The 18,167-nt window shown below is 44.1% G+C and overlaps 1 protein-coding gene across 3 annotated transcripts; it reads left to right on the plus strand.

Annotated features, from left to right (window-relative positions):
* Window positions 1–6,562: 6,562 nt before the first annotated feature.
* On the plus strand, window positions 6,563–16,942 carry STARD4 (StAR related lipid transfer domain containing 4). Of its 3 annotated transcripts, none has more exons than XM_030005067.2 (6): window positions 6,563–6,754; window positions 7,008–7,148; window positions 9,141–9,190; window positions 10,774–10,900; window positions 11,993–12,107; window positions 12,663–16,942. In XM_030005067.2, exons 2-6 carry the CDS (start codon window positions 7,044–7,046, stop codon window positions 12,887–12,889), a joined length of 624 nt encoding a protein of 207 aa, XP_029860927.1. In that variant the 5' UTR covers window positions 6,563–6,754; window positions 7,008–7,043; the 3' UTR covers window positions 12,890–16,942. The 3 variants fall into 3 exon arrangements, with proteins under 3 accessions (XP_029860927.1, XP_029860929.1, XP_029860928.1); XM_030005069.2 differs by having other exon boundaries at window positions 6,567–6,730; window positions 7,033–7,148; XM_030005068.1 differs by lacking the exons at window positions 6,563–6,754; window positions 10,774–10,900 and having other exon boundaries at window positions 7,081–7,148.
* Window positions 16,943–18,167: the final 1,225 nt, after the last annotated feature.

Raw genomic sequence — 18,167 nt, forward strand, 5'->3', positions numbered from 1 at the left:
GAGCCCCGCCATCTCAAGAGCGAGGATTCTTTTACGCCTGTGAGATAGCTGGATACCACGTGTCGCTAGCAAGCCCGGTGCCGTGTAAACCTCCCCATGATCAAAAACCCCAAAATTCCACCGATGGCACCAGCCTCTGAGCCACGTATTAACCAGGTGTGTTTTCCTGTTCCTTTCAGTGTATCTCCCTGCCACTGAAGGGATTGAGGAAAACACTACCTGTGCTCCCGATCCTTCCACTAATCGTCCCCGTGCCCTGAAGTCCCTTTTGATTGCCTTTGGATTTCTCTCTGCAATCTCCTCACTGCCAACCTGCACAACCAGCAATGGCTAATAATCACAGGTCCGAACGAGACCAGGGAGCTTCCTGGTAACGTCTTTCACCCAGGCCCCAGGGAGGCAGCAGACTTCCCTGTGGGATGGGTCAGGTCTGCACATTGGGCTCTCTGTCCCCCTCAGAAGGGAGTCGCCTACGACAATTACCCTCCTTTTTCTTTTTCCAGAGGATGTGAGAATGCGTGGGGCTGCCCGACTGGGCCTAGGCACCTCCCTAGATAGGACTTCATCTAGACCCTGATCTTCACTGGCCTGGTCCGCAAGTTCCAGAGCCCCATACCTGTTGCGTAGGGGCAACTGGGAAGGTGAGGGAGACCGGGAGGGGATTCGCCTGCCTCCCCGAGCAGGGACCTGTGTCCATTCCCCTCCATCTCTGAGGTCCCCTCCTGCCTGGCGGCAGGAGGGCAGGGGAACCTCCGCTTCTTTGCGGAGCCTCCGTCTGCTGCCTCTGCCTCAGGGATGGTTGGTAGGGTGTGGGCCCACCAATCTATCTGCCTCTCACACTCCCCAATACTCCTCAACCTTTCCACTGCCTCCTTCAGCTCTGCCACCAGGCTGAGCAGATCGTTCACCTGGTCACACCTCACACAAGAGGCGTCCCCGCTGCCCTCCGGCATCAGCGACAGGCTCAGGCACTCCCTGCAGCCACAGACCCGGACAGCTGCATGTTCGCGTGGGAGCTCTGTCTGCGTCGCCGCATTTTTCCTAACCATGGCTTTCCCCCGAGCGGCAACCCTACCTGGGTCTCCCTCCGGGCCGACGCCCACCGCTGGAGTAGCCTTCTCCAGCTGGGAAGAGGAGGACGGGGCCTGCACGCCCTGCCTGCGCCAACGGACGCGCCACGCCCTCTCTTTCGCGCCACGCCCTCTCTTTCGCGCCACGCCCTCCTCTCTGACGCGCCACGCCCTCCTCTCTGACGCGCCACGCCCTCTCTTTCTGACGCGCTCCCGGCCGCCGGCGCTCCTCGGGGCCGCTCAAATCTCCCGCGGTTGCCCCGGCCACGCCCACGCCGCGTCAGCCTCTGTCGCGAGAGCCGCCGGCTCTGGCCGGGTCCCTCCGCTCCTCCCCGGCGCTCCCGGGCCTCGGGGACCTCCCGGTCCGCCTCAGTCTGGCGCTTAGCCGCCGACTTACCGTTGCCTTTGCTGGCCTCATAAAGAAGCTGTTAAGTACTGGCTGGCTGAGCAGACAGTGAGGTGGACTGAAAAATGGCTGAACAACTAGGCCCAGAGGGTAGTGGTCAGTGGCATGAAGTCTGGTTGGAGCAGTGTGCCCTAGGGGTCAATAAGGGGCCCAGTTCTGTTTAACATATTCATTAATGAGCTGGATGATGGGGCAGAGTGTACCTGCAGCAAGTTTGCTGATGACACCAAACTGGGAGGAGGAGCCAATACCTGGACAGGATGGAGAAATGGGCCAACAGGAACCTCATGCAGTTCAACAAGGGGAAGCGCAAAGTCCTGCACCTGGGGAGGAACAACCCCAGGCACCAGTACATGCTGGGGGCCGCCCAGCTGGAAAGCAGCTTGGCAGAACAGGGCCTGGGGTCCTGGTGGACACCAAGTTTAACATGAGCCAGCAACATCTCCTCTACTCAGCACTGGTGAGGCCACACCGAGAGTACTAAGTCCAGTTCTGAGCCACCCAGTACAAGAGAGGCATGGACGTACTGGAGAGAGTCCAGCAAAGGGCCACCAAGATGATGAAAGGACTGAAGCATCTCTCCCAGGAGGAAAGGCTGAGAGAGCTGGGACTGTTCAGCCTGGAGAAGAGAAGGCTCAGGGGGGATCTCATCAATATATAAAAGTACCTGCAGGGATGGTGCAAAGAGGATGGAGCCGTGTTCCTTTCGGTCATGCCCAGCGACAGGACCAGAGGCAATGGGCACAGACTGAAACACAGGAGGTTCCCTCTGAACATCAGAAACACTTTTTCCCTATGAGGGTGACTGAGCACTGGCACAGGTTGCCCAGAGTGGTGGTGGAGTCTCTCTCCTTGGAGAAATTAAAAAAGCATTTGGATGTGGTCCTGGGCATCCAGCTGTAGGTGGCCCTGCTTGAGCAGTGGGGATTGACCAGATGACATCCAGAAGTCCCTGCCACCCTCAACCACTCATTCTGTGATTCTATGTATCTACAGTGAAGAATAGTTTTAAAGGGCTATAAAGTCCATGTGTTTTGTGCAACACGGAAGGCCTGGGTCTAGAAAGTCTGAATCTTACCAGGAAACTTTGTGCCTGTGCAAAGGCCGTAAACCTGCAGAACTCTGACACATGTGGAGTCTTTTCCACCTTTCACAGTTAAAAGAAGCATATCTGAAAAAAACCAACAACGTTTTGACCTGTATTCGCAGTTGTTAAGTACTTCCACTGCTTGGAATTAATGAGATTTCTTGCACCAGTGGACAGGTTTGAGACGGTTCAAGTCTAACGTCCTGGTAATGCTGAGCACAATAACCATCTCAGGAAAACTGAGCAGTCAGAAGAGAATAATGGAAAACACAATGTTCATGACCAAATTGAACACTGGTCTAGGAACAGATCAATTGATCAATCAACCAATCACAGCACTCTTCAATATCCTAGAGAAATTACTAATTTGAAAAAAACCCCCAAATTTATTAGTGATATCTCAGGTAGAATTGTACTACAGAACATGTATTGGCACAGACATTGCAGCTACTTTTCATAATTGCATAAATACTAAAATATTTATGATAATAGCTCAGAATAAGTATGTTGGACGACCTTGGTAATCACCCTACACTGATACACTGTAGTCTATTCACCAGAAAAGAAATAGTTTAAAAATCCAGCAAGAAAATGCTGCTTTTTCCTCAAAAGTGTTAGGCAATATTGTTATTTAGGTACATTTTCCTTCTCAAAAAGTTGTATAATGGCTCTTGCCAACCCATCAGTCAAAGGGAACGCAGATGCCCAAAAGAATAAAGGATGCCAGGCCCCATTATCTCCAGACTTCTGCATGGGAAGTCTCTGATGCCTCTAATTGCACAAGCCTTAGTCAACACTTGTACAAAGCAGAAAGCTCCTAATGAAGCAGAAAATTAGGAAAAACCCAGCTTTTCAACTTGTCTGTAGCTATTGATTAGCTGGTAAAAAGCAGTTAGAAAACAGGAAGCCTGATAACACTGATCTCGGACTGACCTATTTCCAAAATTCAGCTTTGATTCTGAAGAGCTGTATGAATTTAATTCTAAAGGGAGATATTGTATCTCCATATGATCACGCCAGCTCAACAGGCAAGGAGCAGCCTTGGGAGGACAAAATGTGGTGTAAAGACAGAACAGGCTTTGTCAATAACTTTTTTAGAGTTCTCTGTGTGACACAAGTTCAAATTATATTTAAGTTTGAGACTATCAAATACATTATTAAGGGCAGCTTGTTAGCTTTAGAATCATAGAATACCAGGTTGGACGGGACCTCAAGGATCAGCTTTCTATCTGGAAAGGGCACTAGAGACATTTAAATTTAAGACAAATATATTGGTCAGAATAAATTTCATGAGGCAACCATGTGCCATTTGTTCTTCCTCTTCCAACAGCTGGAGTTCAGTTTTGATCCAGTAGCATACTTCAGTACTGTTTTGGATTGCAACCAGCCTGCTGAGTGTCATGTAGGAGTGAGCAAGTCATGTATTAATGTTCTATGTCCTTTGCTACAAAAGCAGGACTTGGCCCAGTATGTTGGTAAACTGCACACTTTTTGTTACCTTTAACACACTTGCAAGACATTAGGGTTAGATGTGTACAGTTCCTTGTATTTGAAAACCACCCAAAGTCTCCCCCTTACTATTTGTTATGCATTCTACAGAGGAACACCTTCGGCAATCAAACCCATTTTTAGGCACAGGTTTACTAAAATGAAATGCCAGTAGTTAGTCTCACACTTCTCCATACAACAGTATTTCTAGGATGAAATATCAGGCATTCTAAGACAACGGTTCATCTTCATGGAGGTGAATGCAGCAGTTTTCAGAATAAATTTAATTTTTTCAAGTTACTTTCAAGTTGGGGGACAGATATATTTGGGCTTTTGACAGTGTTCATGGATCCCACCCATTACAATAATCAAAATTCCCCTTTGCAAGGTGTTACATGACAAGAGGAACAGATGTTCTTCTACAGCAATATGGCATACCTCAGGAGTGAACATGGCTCATGGTGTAATTTGGAAGTGGTTTAGGAGTTACTCCCGCAGAGATGTGCCACAGAGGTCAGGAGGAAGGAGCAGCAAAGGTTCAGCTATGTCATAGTTAGCAACATTTAACATTTGCCTCCTCATAGCACTTTCCTCACATAGGCACAAGTTCAAGCTGGTAGCACTGTAGGTATTGCTGTAGCTAGTGAAGGAACATAACCCAGGAAACATATACAGCATCACTTGCACATCAGTTATCTCAGATGCTTCACTGCCCAGTAGGGAAGCCTAGAAGATGTGGAAGTACCTGTCTTACTATGCTGAAAGCACCCAGTTGGCCCAAATCACCAAATTAATATTGAATATCAGAATATACGTTTCCAGGGGCTTTACAGAAGACTTACAGACCTCCTAAGACTAAGAAACTTGCTGGATGAGCTGCCAGAGCAGCTTTCAAGAGACCAGGCAGCCTTCCATTAAAATCCATCCAGCCTGTGGAAACATGACACATTTCTACAACTAAGGTTTTATTCAAAAATCATAATTTTCCAACAAAACCTTGTAATTCCCTCGTTCAAGAAACAGAAGTTTCCCTCTAAAAAAATGAACAGGTTTACATCTGTGGTTTAAACTAGGTAACAGCTCATGGGGAAGGGAAGTCATACTCAAAGGCAAGAAAACACTGGACATCAAGAAGTGCAACAGGGCAGGGAAGAATGGAGAAAGCAGCCAGGGCTGGTCAGATGTACACTTTTTCACCCACAGGAAGATAAAAGACAGGAGTCTGAAGGAAGATGGGTGAATACATTCCTATAATGTTGCTACGCTTTCAGCTCAAAACTACTCTTTTGATTCTGTATTGTAAAATTTCAAGGGTTGCATGTAAGACACCTTCACTTTTTGTTTAGTATGTCCTTAAAAGTACAATCTTTGTTTAGAGACCCATTTTCCTTTAAAGAAAAATGACCAAGACCTGCAAACTGGCAGGGGAGCTAGGGGCACTTAAAAAAGTCTGGTGTAAAGCCATGTATTGAGAACACAACCATGTTCAAAGTGTTCATTTTGGGAGCCAGCACTGGCCAAAATGAACAACGTACTACCACGCGAAGAAAGTCTGTTGTCCCCCTACTTTTTCTAACCGCTTACTTCTTGCCCCATTTCTTTTTCTGCCCTTCCAAGAGTTTGGTCATTTTACATGGATGTTGCCCAATATGATTCTGTTGGACTGAGTTGGGTGAAGTCCAGTGAACAGCACAACTCTGCAGGAAACAAGCAGTTACACATACTTTGAAGTTTGCTTCAGCTGTGGGCTGACCATAGGTGCTGCCTTATTCCTAAGAAGCTTCTGGTCTGCTTGCCACTTTACAGAGCAACCCAAAACTTCAATACTTCCTCAGAAACCTACTCAATTACATGTCAAGCACTGCTGACTGAAAGCAAGAGTATCCCAAGCTTTCTCCCTGCCATCACTGTGTCACTTGCTGTGCTCTGCACCACCTTAAGCCCTTCATGGCTGGGCAAGCATTTTGTTTTCAGTTTCAGATGCCGTGACAAGTCATAGCTAACAACAACCCGGCAGCACCGACCCAGGGAAGGCGCTCTTCACCGCGCCATACCACCGATCTGCGCTTGCAGGACAGGCCTCAGCTGAACAGCCCATCCACGGGACAACTCAGCTGGAAGGCTGCAACCCCGCGCAAACCTTTATGAAGTCACGGTAAAAAAAGCCTTTAGAAGGTGACAGCAACGAGCCACACGTGAGATGACAAGCCCTGGAGCAGACCTAGCCTGCTGACTGAGGCTCGGCCTGCTTCCACGCAGACACAGCGATGCCGTGGTAACTGACGCGCTGTCCCCGCAGCCGATGGGGGACAGCCCGGTGTTAGCAGGACAGCAGCGGGGCCCCCCCGAACCCCGCCCGCCTCGAGCCGCCGTCGCTTATCCCCGCCCCCCTCCCATCACTCCACTCCCTCCACCCAACCAGGGCGCCGCGCTCCTCCGCCGCAGCGAACGGGAGGACGCCCGCCTTCCTCCGGCTCGTGACGACACGCCGGTGACATGCCGAGAGCTCGCGTGATACGAGAAGCAGGCGAGCCCCCCTCGGCGGATCGCGCCGCCATTGGCCGCGCCGGGACTCCGGCTGCGCCCTCATTGGCTGCCGGCGTCGGCCGTTGGGCTGCCGGGCCGGCCGGCAGTGCCGCCAGCGGGGGAGGCGGAGGAGGCGGAGGGCCGCGGCCGCAGGTGAGGGACCGGGCCTGGCAGCGGGGGGCTCGCGCCCGTCACGCGCGCCTAGCGGCCGCGGAGCTGCGGGCGTGGCCTGGCGCCGTGGGGGCGGCCGTTGGCTGACGGCCTGCGCCCGCCGCCCGCCCTCACCCGCAGCCGGCGGCGGGGAGGCGCGTCTGGGCGGGGGGGGGGGGGGGGGGTGTCGATCGGCTTTCGCTGTTCAAAGTGCGTGGGTTTAAATGAGTCGTGTTGTTGTTGACGTCCCTAACGCGGTGTCCTGTCCCGATGCGTGCGCCCGTGTAATGGGTACCTAGACGCAGGAGGCAAGCAAATGGATCTCCTGCCGAATTCGGCACCCCTGGCCACGAAACTGCGAAACACCCTGATTCGGTACCACGGCATCGGAGAGAGCGAGTGGCGGGTGGCGAAGAGAACGGTGAGTGGTGGTCTGGGCGGCTGCGAGCGTGCGGCCCGGTGTGTTCTCTCAAGGAGCTGTAGGTCACTTGTTGGCGGCGGGCGGGGGGGGGCGTTACAGCTTATTGTGCCGTATAACACGGGTGTGAAACACGAGGCAAATTCTTGCAGGACTTTCATGTGAGAGGCCCTGTGAAATCGCCCTTCTAGGATCGTACATCTTTAGATGACAGACTGTGTTTTTCCCGTCTCCAGACATACTCTGTCATTCCAACCGTTTTCAGGGAAGTATCTCACAGAAGAATCCTACCTGTGTAGGACTACAGGCTTTTTTAAAGCAAAATGTGAAATACTGTTAACACTAGCAGTGTTGCAAGATGCTCACTGGTGCTTTCAACTAACCAGCCACAGCCTGCAGGTAGGCTCTGCTGGCCTCTGGAATCTCTTTTGTCTATAATGCTTGAGCCCATCATGATTCAGCCTCCAAACGTCTTCCTCTTAAAAAGTGAGATCATTCTCAATTCTTTCTCTCATATTGCTTCGTGTTTCCATTGCCATCAGAGCCCCCACATTATCATAAGTTTCCTTCTATGAAAGGGAATGCAGTTCGTGCTTTCTCCAAGCAGTTTGCCATACCTTCTTCTGAGCTGCTTGGCTTTTCTAAGTCCTGCTTCATCAAGCTAAGCAGACTTTGCTGGTGCATCAGTTCTAGGCTGGGTGAATACTTTTTAGTCCTGTCCTGCATAGGAGGTGGAAATGTATTTTGGTATCTCAGTGTAGCAACGTGGTAGGACTGGTGTGGTAAATTTCTGTGTTTGCCCTTTTGCTACAATGGTTTGGATGGGTCTTGTATTTTTTATTTCCTTTGTGAGCAGACATTGATAAGAGAGGGTCAGGTGTTCCAAACGTAACTTGATTATTTACAAAATTAACAAATTCACTGTCTTGAAAGGAAGGAACAGCGTATCCAAGCTTTTCACTCTTGCCAAACACCTATAGCATCTCTGCTCTGCTAAATGCTAAGTCTTATACCTTCGTCATTGTTTTCCTTTAGGAAGTTACCTGAATCTCACTGTTTCAGATCACATTACTCACCAGATTTTACCCTTATAAAATTTCCAGTTGGATTTCCTTCCTCCCTCCCTCCCTTCCTCCCTCCCTCCCTTCCTTCCTCCCTCCCTTCCTTCCTTGTGTTTTGGTACTGTGCCCTGTAAAAGAAATTCAGAGCTTTAGCTACCTGCAAAGGAGATGTGTTTTGCCCCTAAATATCTTGAACACTTCTGGATGCAGTACTTATGCTACTGTTCTTTAGGACATTTGGTCCTTTGTGCTTAAGTAATGATTCCAAATAAATAGAGTACCATACTCTAACACCAAAATTCAGAGATTTTGTACAGAGGTTCCATTTCATAGTTAGACCAAAATCAGAAGGTACTGTTTTCTTTATTTTCTCTGGCTAACTTTAAAATGAACAGACTACTGCCTGCAAGGCACTTCTAGTCAGGCATCTAGGAGAGAAGGGTAACGTAAGCTTTCTTGTCTGCCGCTGTCAGCACCTCCTGCACACATCAGCTTGGTCATGTGTTACAGGAGTGCAAACAGAAGTTGTGTGGTCTTCCTGTCTGAATACTGTCCAGGTAATGGCTTTCCAGTTGCCTTTTAATTGAAGGGCTTTAGCTAGTAATGTGGTTCCGTTATTCTCTGTGTTTTCACAGTAAACTGGCTTGGCCTGCGAACTCCTATTTCTGTGCAGACTTCTAGCATTTGACACTGAGAAAGGCAATTGACTGATTTTTTTTTGAAAGAATGGAAGATTACGGGTAAAAGATGTCTGAAACATCTTCTTCTGTTCTTAAGAACAGTGTACAAAAGTGTCCAGGTCAATGAGCACTTTGGGGTGAATCAGTTAATGGTAAATTCGTTTGCTTTTCTTCAGAAAAATTGAAGCATTTTCTGGACATCTTATAATTTTGTGTAAGTGACAATTAACATCATATCTTCCATTTTCTTTCAGAAAGATGCAACTGTGTGGCGTAAACCGTCAGAGGAATTCAATGGATACCTGTAAGTTTCCCTGCAGAGCAGATGCATTTTTAAGGTTCCACGGATGCGTTTTGTAGAATTTACAAATGAAGGTTGTGGATTCTGTATCCCTCAGCTACACAAATTGTCCAGAGGAAAAGCTAGGTGGATCACCTAGTGTGCCTATACCATTTCTTTTTAGTGTTATACTTTGATGTTTAGCATTGAATGGTGTCTAGAACAATGAACAATGAAAACTGTGGAACACAGCACAAAACTCCCATTGGCTGAAGTGGGCAACAACATATGCCCAGACCTTTTAGAAAGATGGTCTGCAAACCACAGAATTAAGTCCAGCTTCAGTAGGTCCGAAGTGTTACTGGGTAACAACCCAGTCAGTACGTGGACTGTTACAGTTACTATACAACTGCAATAGAATAAAATACCAAACGTAATTGTGGGAAAGATGTGTGATGTAAAGGCCCTTCCTGTGTGAGTTTCTGTCATGGGCTTCTGTTGGTATCTGTACGTTTAGGTAGATAAATAGTTACTAGAAAACAGCATTCTGAAGAAACAAAAAGGCGTGTGAAAAGGTAGTGTTTGAAAGTGTCTCAGACTGATACGCTCTGTGGAATTTAAGTCCTGTTAAATCTGCAAGAGCTGATGACCCCAGACACCAGGAGTCTGCTGACTCTGTGCAGGGCCACAGGCACACTGATATCAACAGGTTGTGTAACTTGAACCGCTGCCAAGAGGTCAGTGACTGCTATGTGCCGATGAAGACTCCAGGGTTGTGTATACACCTGGTGAAATAAAGGACACCTTGAAGAACTTTGCAAACACCTACCTAGAAGCCATTGGCATGTTTACATGGTCCTCCAGTTCTGAGTGTACAGCTGAGATTGGCTCCAGACAGGTGATTATGAGTGAATATGGGTGAACTGCACAAGTGAAGAGATAAATCTGTTGCTTGACTTCTTACCCACTATTAATCAGAACAGCTTAATGAATAAGAAGTATTTTGAAAGTAGTGGTCCTGATGGATTCTTCCCCTTCAGGAGCTGGAGGCCCAGTAACTCAAGTAAACAAAATCTCTGGTGTCTACTAAAAATATCTGATAATAAATGAATGTTCTGTGATGTCTTATACCAAATTATTTTATTTGGTACTCTTATATGCCACCAGAGCATAACATAGTTTCTCATTAGCTTGGTCCTACTACTGTTACTTCTACTTTATGAAAAATGTTTTTCCCATTGTATTCCTGCTCTCCTTTCTTTCTGCTTTTAGCTTTACTTGTCCCTGGTGGACTCCCTTGCTCACCCAGCAAGAAGAGCAAAATAACAAGTTGTTAGAGAGATAAACATGATGATTTTTATCTGAGGAAGGAGTTTGCCATTTACAAAATACTAATTGCAGCATAAGGACAAAGTTTCTCAGAATAACATTTATCACAGAGAAGAATAGATGCAGCCGTAGGTCTTCTTCTGTACAGTTTTTCTGATAGAATCGTCCACTGACCATAACTCCAGGTACCAAGGTATTATAGTAAGTGTGCTGCTGCAAATTAATGGAATATTTATAAAGAATTTCTCACGTTTAAATGTAGACATATGTTTCTCTAGCTACAAAGCTCAAGGAGTGGTGGAAGATGTTACTAACAGAATAGTGGATTATATTCGCCCTGGACCCTACAGGCTAGACTGGGACAGCTTAATGACTACAATGGACATCATGGAAACGTTTGAAGAGGTGAAGACTTGTTTAGATTCTTAAGGACTATGTGTATAGATGCATACATGAATTTAACAGTACAGCAGAGCAGTCATTCCAACTATTACTGATATTTTTCTGCCCGTTTTCTGCATGCACATGGGATATTGTGCATACATCTGGTGGGTGACCTCAGATGAGGCTTTCTGGCTGCACAGTTCCTATTCTGAAGCTTGAAGTTCAGCTTTCCATCAATGCTAAAAATAAAGGAGTAAAACTTGGTTGGCCACAATTCTCTTGGACCTGGGAGCTCTGGTAGCCTCTGATAAAATTCACATATAGAGTGTTACAGTGTGATATTTTATATGCCAAAGCCTTTTCATACAGCTTGCTTTCTTCTGTTCCACAACAAACAAAATTGTGGGTATTAATAATCCACACATACAGAAGCTGCAACCTCTCCCTCTTCCTGAAAGGCTGACTTTACCGTGTGGCAGAGCTTTGTGCTGGGAGTCAAAATAGTTTATACTGACGGGCAGGACTTGCTAAAGAAAGGTAGGTTTGAAGTTGATTACAGAATTGCTGGTAGCCTTCCTTTGGTTACTGGCGACATTCAGTATGACTTCAAAACCCTGTGGACATCTGGCGTGAACATGGAATGTCTTTTGCTCTGGCTCTTAAGGAAGATTTATATGGCAAGTTATTTTTGCTAATTATTCCCTAAAATGTATACAAACTCTATTGTCTTACAAAAAAAGCCTTTTTTGAAGAATTGTTTGCATTCTGTTTTATTTTTCACTTGGTGGCTTAAAAGTACTTGACAGAAAATCTTAGTACCGAGAGAGGCCTCTTGCAATTTATTCATGGTCCTTTCAGACTTCCTAAGTAATGATTAAGCCACATGACTTTCAGTTCCCAGGCATGACACCATTCTGTAGTTACAAACTTTCAGGATTTAGGCTGAAAACGACACAGCCATTCAGACCTCACTGAAGTTGTTTGCACATCATAGCTGACAGAGCCTGTGACCTTTGTGGAAAAGGCTAGTTGCCTACAAGCATAAATTTCCCTGTATTCATTATACTAAGATATTTTTGTTTTCTTACCCTCCTTATTCTGTCACTCAATAAGAACTGCTGTGTGATGCGCTACACCACTGCTGGCCAGCTCTGGAACATCATAGCACCAAGGGAGTTTGTTGATTTCTCTTACACTACAAGCTATGAAGATGGGCTTCTAACATGTGGTAAGGCACCACTTACCTCTGCTTAATTCTTATTTTGCAACAGCTGCTTGACGTAAGATTTGATTCAAATTAAGTTTAGTTCTGCAGTAAGCATTCAAAAGTGGTGTAAGATGGTCTCCAACAAGTATTTCAAAGGTGTTTTAACACTTTACCGATTTAAAGAAGTATACGAGTTACTGGTTTACCCATGAGCCATCCCTGTGTGCCAGGTTTCACTTATGCCAACTGTGCGACAGGAGTCATAGAGACAAGTTGAGTGCTCTGACTCAGCTCTAGGGCAAACTGGGTGGAGTAACAACTTGCTCAATTTGCTAGTAAATGGGAGGAATGTCTTTTTATGTCAGAATTTCTGCTTATCAAGCTCTGTTTGTCTGTTGTTGAGTTTGGATGAAGAGGAGACAACTTACATGCATGAAAGTACCCAGAACGTGACATGTGTCTGTCACTTGTACTAAATTCCCCAAGCAGAAACTTGTACATTTTAAATTTACCGTACCTTTATTTTTCTATCTGTCTCAAATTAATTTCCCTTTTTTTGTTTGTTTTGCTTGATAGGTATAAGCCTAGACTATGGAGAGGTGAGACCTAACTTTGTCCGTGGATTCAATCACCCTTGCGGTTGGTTCTGCGTCCCTCTTAAGGACTATCCTAGCCACAGTCTTTTGACAGGCTATATTCAGACTGAACTGCGAGGAATGCTACCACAATCTGCAGTAGACACTGCCATGTCTAGTACCCTGGCCAATTTCTACTCAGACCTCAAAAAGGCACTGAAAACATAGACAAACAGTGACTTGAAAGCCCGTGCGTTTCTTGCAATCAAATTATATTGTTTAGTGTAGCATAGGTTAGCTACTGAGTTAAAAGGTGAGTAACATTGTTCCTGAATGATACCTGAACCTTTAAGTTGAGGGATCCAAACTTTACCAAGTGCTTTTTGATGTGATACTTAGCATACATTCCTAATTTCACAGTGAGAGATTCTGTTTCCTGCCCAGCACTCTGCAGCTGTGTGAGGAGTAGTCTGAATCTATAAACCCCTGACTTCCTAGGTAGAAAACACAAGATGTGCCTGTGGGCTTGAAAAATGCAGCATGAACTCAGCTCTCAGCAACAGTATTGAGAGTGGAGTGCTCAGGATTTTGCTGGTGCAGGACGCTGTACAGGCAGCATCTCATTGAAGATGTAATTTGATATATATATATATTTTTATATTTACTTGAATTTTTTGATTTATTTAGTTTGTACAGGTGCATCTGTAATTTGTTTTTAAAAAATTCCTTTGATTTATCATAGGGATATTACATAGCTAAGTTGTTAAATGATACTATTCATAAGAAAGCTATTCGCTCTTGTTAGCAAAAATAAGTATTCATTATTGGCATTTCTTCAATGTTGTTACTGTAACTTAATTAACTGTTGTATATAACGGTCTCGCTGCATAGATAAAGAAATGCCCTTACAGCTGATCCAAAGCTCATTTAAGTTGTCAGGTGTCTTTCCGTAGTTTTTAGTGGGCTTTTAATCATACAGTTGTCAAAATAGCAAACCTCCAATGGACCTTCTGTGATACTCTGCACTTCTAAAGAATTTTTACTTAAATTTGCATGTAATTGTGTGTGTGGGGTTTTTTTGTCTTCCTTAACTGAAAATCCTGGAATTACTAAAGCAACGGAAAGGACCACTAGTTTGCTTCAGATGTAGGCATTGGTGTAGCCATAACCGCACAGACTGCCAGCATGCTGGTACAGCGCACTGCAGTGTTCTGTGGTAATACCCCTAGACTGATCTTTGCAATAAATGGAGTTAGCATCTTAAAACATGAGCAACTGAAGGCCAAAGCTCAAGCTGCAGAATTGCTTGGATCTGCTGGAGGATGGAGGGTCAAATTTTTAAGGATATTTAGCCACCTAGTGATGCTGACAGGTGCATAGCAGGGGCTTTCAAAAGATTACTGTCTGTGCTGCTAGGATCATGAATTCACTTTAAAACCTGACATTAAGCTTTTAATGTTGGTATGTGTGATTTGCTCAGGTGAAGTTGTAATATCCCTATGCTTTACCAGTGGTAGTAGAGGCAAGCTTAACTGTGTAGTGGTTAGGGAAAGTACCTTGGAGCCCTAATATTCTGGGGCCAGTTGTATACATACAATCCAAGGACTGGTAATGAACTCTCAGAAAAAAAAAATTCAGATGAAAGTTGTTCCCCTGCAATATTGGCTCTTTTGACTCTAGCCACTGTAGCTGAACTCTGAACAGTGAGGGCTTTTCTTTCTCATTGCTCAAGCAAAGAAGTAGAAAAAACATGACACCAAATACAGTGAGGGCTCTTCCAACGTGCTTCATGTATTAAGGCATTTAGTACTGTTAAAGACAGTTAAAAACAGCGGCATCAAACAGCCTTTGGTGTCTTCATAGGCAGAAAATGTCAACTCCATGTTGGGTTTTGTGTATTCTGCAGTTACTTTTAAACTCCTTGGTTACTCTTCCCATCTCTTCTATCTTCCTTGTTTGCCCTGCAGTACTGGAAGTTCACAAGGTGATCTTTCACCACCAAGGACACTTAAAGAATCGGTGTCAGGAGACACGCTTTTTCCTAAATGCTAGGGTCCACTCATTTCTAGTACTGGTACAGAGGCAAGTATGAAAGCCCTAGCAATCCTGCTCTGTGGGATGAATGCTGACATGATTATAGAGGAAGCTGTGTGAAGTGTACCCTATTTACTCTTCCCAGTTATAAAGACTACATGTATAGTGAATCTGCATATTCATGTCTTCTTTTTTTAAAACTGCTGGGACTGACTAATTGAGGGGTTGTGATACAGATGTATATAGAGACAAATATTCCATTGCTCTATAAAAAGCCCCATTTAAATCTACACAGAGGCACTTCAGTGCTCGAGAAATCAGTCAAAAGAAGCACAAGACACGGGGTGATGTTTGTACAACACTAGGTGCTGCAGAAAAGATTAAGAGGTCCCTGTTCCAAACACCCATTATAAGAGCTGTAACACCTCTAGAGTATCTATCCTTATTTAGTGTTCAGTGAAATGCTTTTTTATGGTTTCAGTGAAGATAGGCTGGTGAAGCACAGAGCAGCTGAAGAAAGAAGAACTTGTGTTTAAATGGAAGAAAATTGCTAGTGTATTTTAAGTATGATGATGTTTTTAATAAAAATTTCTCCGTGCAGGTTTCCTTTTTATCAACAGGGTTGTTTTCAGTAACAGGCCTAGAAATGGAAAGATTTTGTGAATGAGAGTAAAGTTTCTGAAAGCAAAATGGGCCTTCTATTTTGCATTATAGTAATTAATTCCTTAAACACTGATTAAACTGGCTTTGTGTATTTTAACATAGTCTATTGCTTCTGCCAATGATTCTGAACACTCAAGTGAATAACAGAGTAGAGACTACTGGAGACAAAGAACAGAGACAGATATTTTTTTGTTTTTTTAATCAATAGAAAAGCATAGTACAACTCTCCAGTTTTCAGATGAGCAAAAATCGTGGAAGGTGCTAACAGATTTTAAGGATTTATTTGGGGGAATCTCACGCTTCTAAAATTTTTTCTGATTTAGGAGTGCAGTGATTGACAATGTATGCTGATTAAGCTGCTGAAGCAATGCATAGCTGATATCCCTACAGTCATTATTCCAAGCAGTTCAGCTATGGAGTAATACAGAACTGGAAGAAAAGTGTCCAGTTTCATAGTGTGTTGTATTTATTTGAAACCAAAACTTACTTTCTTTTTATATAGCTAAGGATTGAGAGGAGTGTTAGGTCTTGAAGCAGAGCTGTTCTTTAATAAGAGTACATTCAGAACCAAGAAAGCCACAAAAGCAAGCACTTACCTGATCAGAACCTCTTTTCCCACCATGGCATTGTTTTCCTCCTAAGTTATTGGACAATCTAGATGGAGCCAAGACAGTAAAAACAGGAAAGCAGTTGAAATGACAAAGTACAGGAGCCCATGTTTTGCTTATTAGGAGGTAGCGGGAGACAAAGTAAATTACCTAGTATAGATTTCTGTCATCTTCACAGCAGCAGAATTTCTGCAAGTTTGTGAGGTTTGCCAGTACTTGAGAGTGTTTCAGTTAAATTGGAATATAGTTATCTGAAAACAACTTCTGAACAAGATGCCCAAGAATAGCAGTGACCAGTTTTTGCTAGGGAAATGGCATGTATATAGGCACATCAAAATTATTTTTATATGACCAGTATTTTAAAAAAAAACTTAGTTTTTCAGGGGGTTATGCAATATGACAGTCTAATTTTTGGCACTTTAACTAAGTCCTCTGTGTGTGTATGGGAAAGGTGGCTAAAAGTAAGACCATTTTCATGATTGGCTTCTGTTCCTCATCTAAAACCTCCAGCATTAAACCTTGCCTGTATTGTGCTTTTTATTTTAAATATGCAGAAGGTAGAGACTGGGCTAAGTTCAACTTGGGAGCAATCCAAGGTACTCTACCACAGCCTGCTTGGACCAGTACTTCAGATAGATGCTCTGGGAATGGCACAAGCCCTGATCTCAAATTTGATGAATTTATAAACATGAAACATGATGAATTTATAAAACATGAAAAGAGCATATAATTCCTCCAGTAATCATAAATAACCAGAACTGTTTTGATGGTGTGAGCTGGTGATTCAACGTAGGAAGTTCACTGCTGTAAAAGGAGCCATAATTCTAGTGAAACCAGTCAAGTTGTGCCTACATTCAGAAAGTCAAAGTCAGTCTATCTTAACAGTGTTTTTAACTGACTGTGTTCAGCACTTAAGAGATTGTATTTCTATTTTGAATGCAATTGCAGAATAAAGTAAAACATGGATTCCAACAGACTCATGATGTAGCTTTTTCAATACTTGCGCAGGCAGATGTGGTGTTCAGTTACTTTTTGGGGTGTTACATCTGATGATGTAGTTCATCTTCAGCTGCGTGGTGATCTCTAATGCTATCAATTTGTATCCTTGAATTTGAAAGCCAAAAAGCCTCTCTTTACTTAAAAACTTGATTTAGGCTGAGGCAGCTGCACAACTCAGATTTCCGCTAAACGGAAATCTCTTGAAAACTGTACAAACAGGATTTTCTCAAAGCTTGAATTCTAAAAATATATATAGTTTTTTGTAATGACCCCATGTTTACTGTGGAAGAACTTTATTATTGTGTCTTAATATTACTTACCTTTCGGCATGTTTAAGAAATGGTTTATTAACCATAAAAATTAAGTTAATCCAAAACATGAGCATGTAGCACCTTGCGAAAGGCATATAGATGTACATTAAGGTTATAAAGCACACTGTAACGTGTATTTTGACATGTATTTAATTAGCACCTACAGAAACGTATCTTATGTAGAACCTTCCCTTGTTTCTCTTACTAAGCCTGCATAAAGGCAGGAGAGTTCTGTAGCATTTGACTTCAGAGCAAAGAGCTGCAGTGCTCTTCTGTTGCTGAGAAAAGGAGCTCTGACCTCTGAGATACAGCACGCTCTCATAGGGCTTGCGTCATGTTGCCTTCTGCAAAGCGGGGTAGGAATAGGTACAGAGGCCACTTTGGATCTTTGGAAAATTATTAAGGATATTAATTAGAATTATTAAAAAAATAGTGATGTTTAAACCTGTTTCCTGGTGAAAGAGAATATGAAGATGGGAGAGACAATAATAAATCTATGCTAAATATTAAATTTTCTCTAGGAAAGAATATATCCTGAAGTCCCAGACCACAATTTAAACTTTGTAATACATTCTGCCTTTTCCAATCCTCACTGAGCTGTGCTGGTGACTCAGTTTTACAGTACAGATAGGAAATAATTATTGTGGGGTTAACCTTCCTTGTGATTTTGCCACTAGCAGGGAGAAAACAGGCACAGATGATAACAGCACATGACAGAGATATCTGTGCACGTTTCACAGCTGACCACACAACAAGAGATGTCATATCTGGGTTAAGGTGCCCCAAATCCCAACACGTTATCCAGAACTGTCTCTTCCAAAGTGATTTTCTTTAAAATTTCTCTTTTAGTAAGTTAAGTCATTATGACTACCTAACAATCCCCAAAAACAC

The sequence above is a fragment of the Aquila chrysaetos genome, chromosome Z (genome assembly GCF_900496995.4).
Source record: "Aquila chrysaetos chrysaetos chromosome Z, bAquChr1.4, whole genome shotgun sequence".
Classification (NCBI taxonomy): Eukaryota; Metazoa; Chordata; class Aves; order Accipitriformes; family Accipitridae; genus Aquila; species Aquila chrysaetos.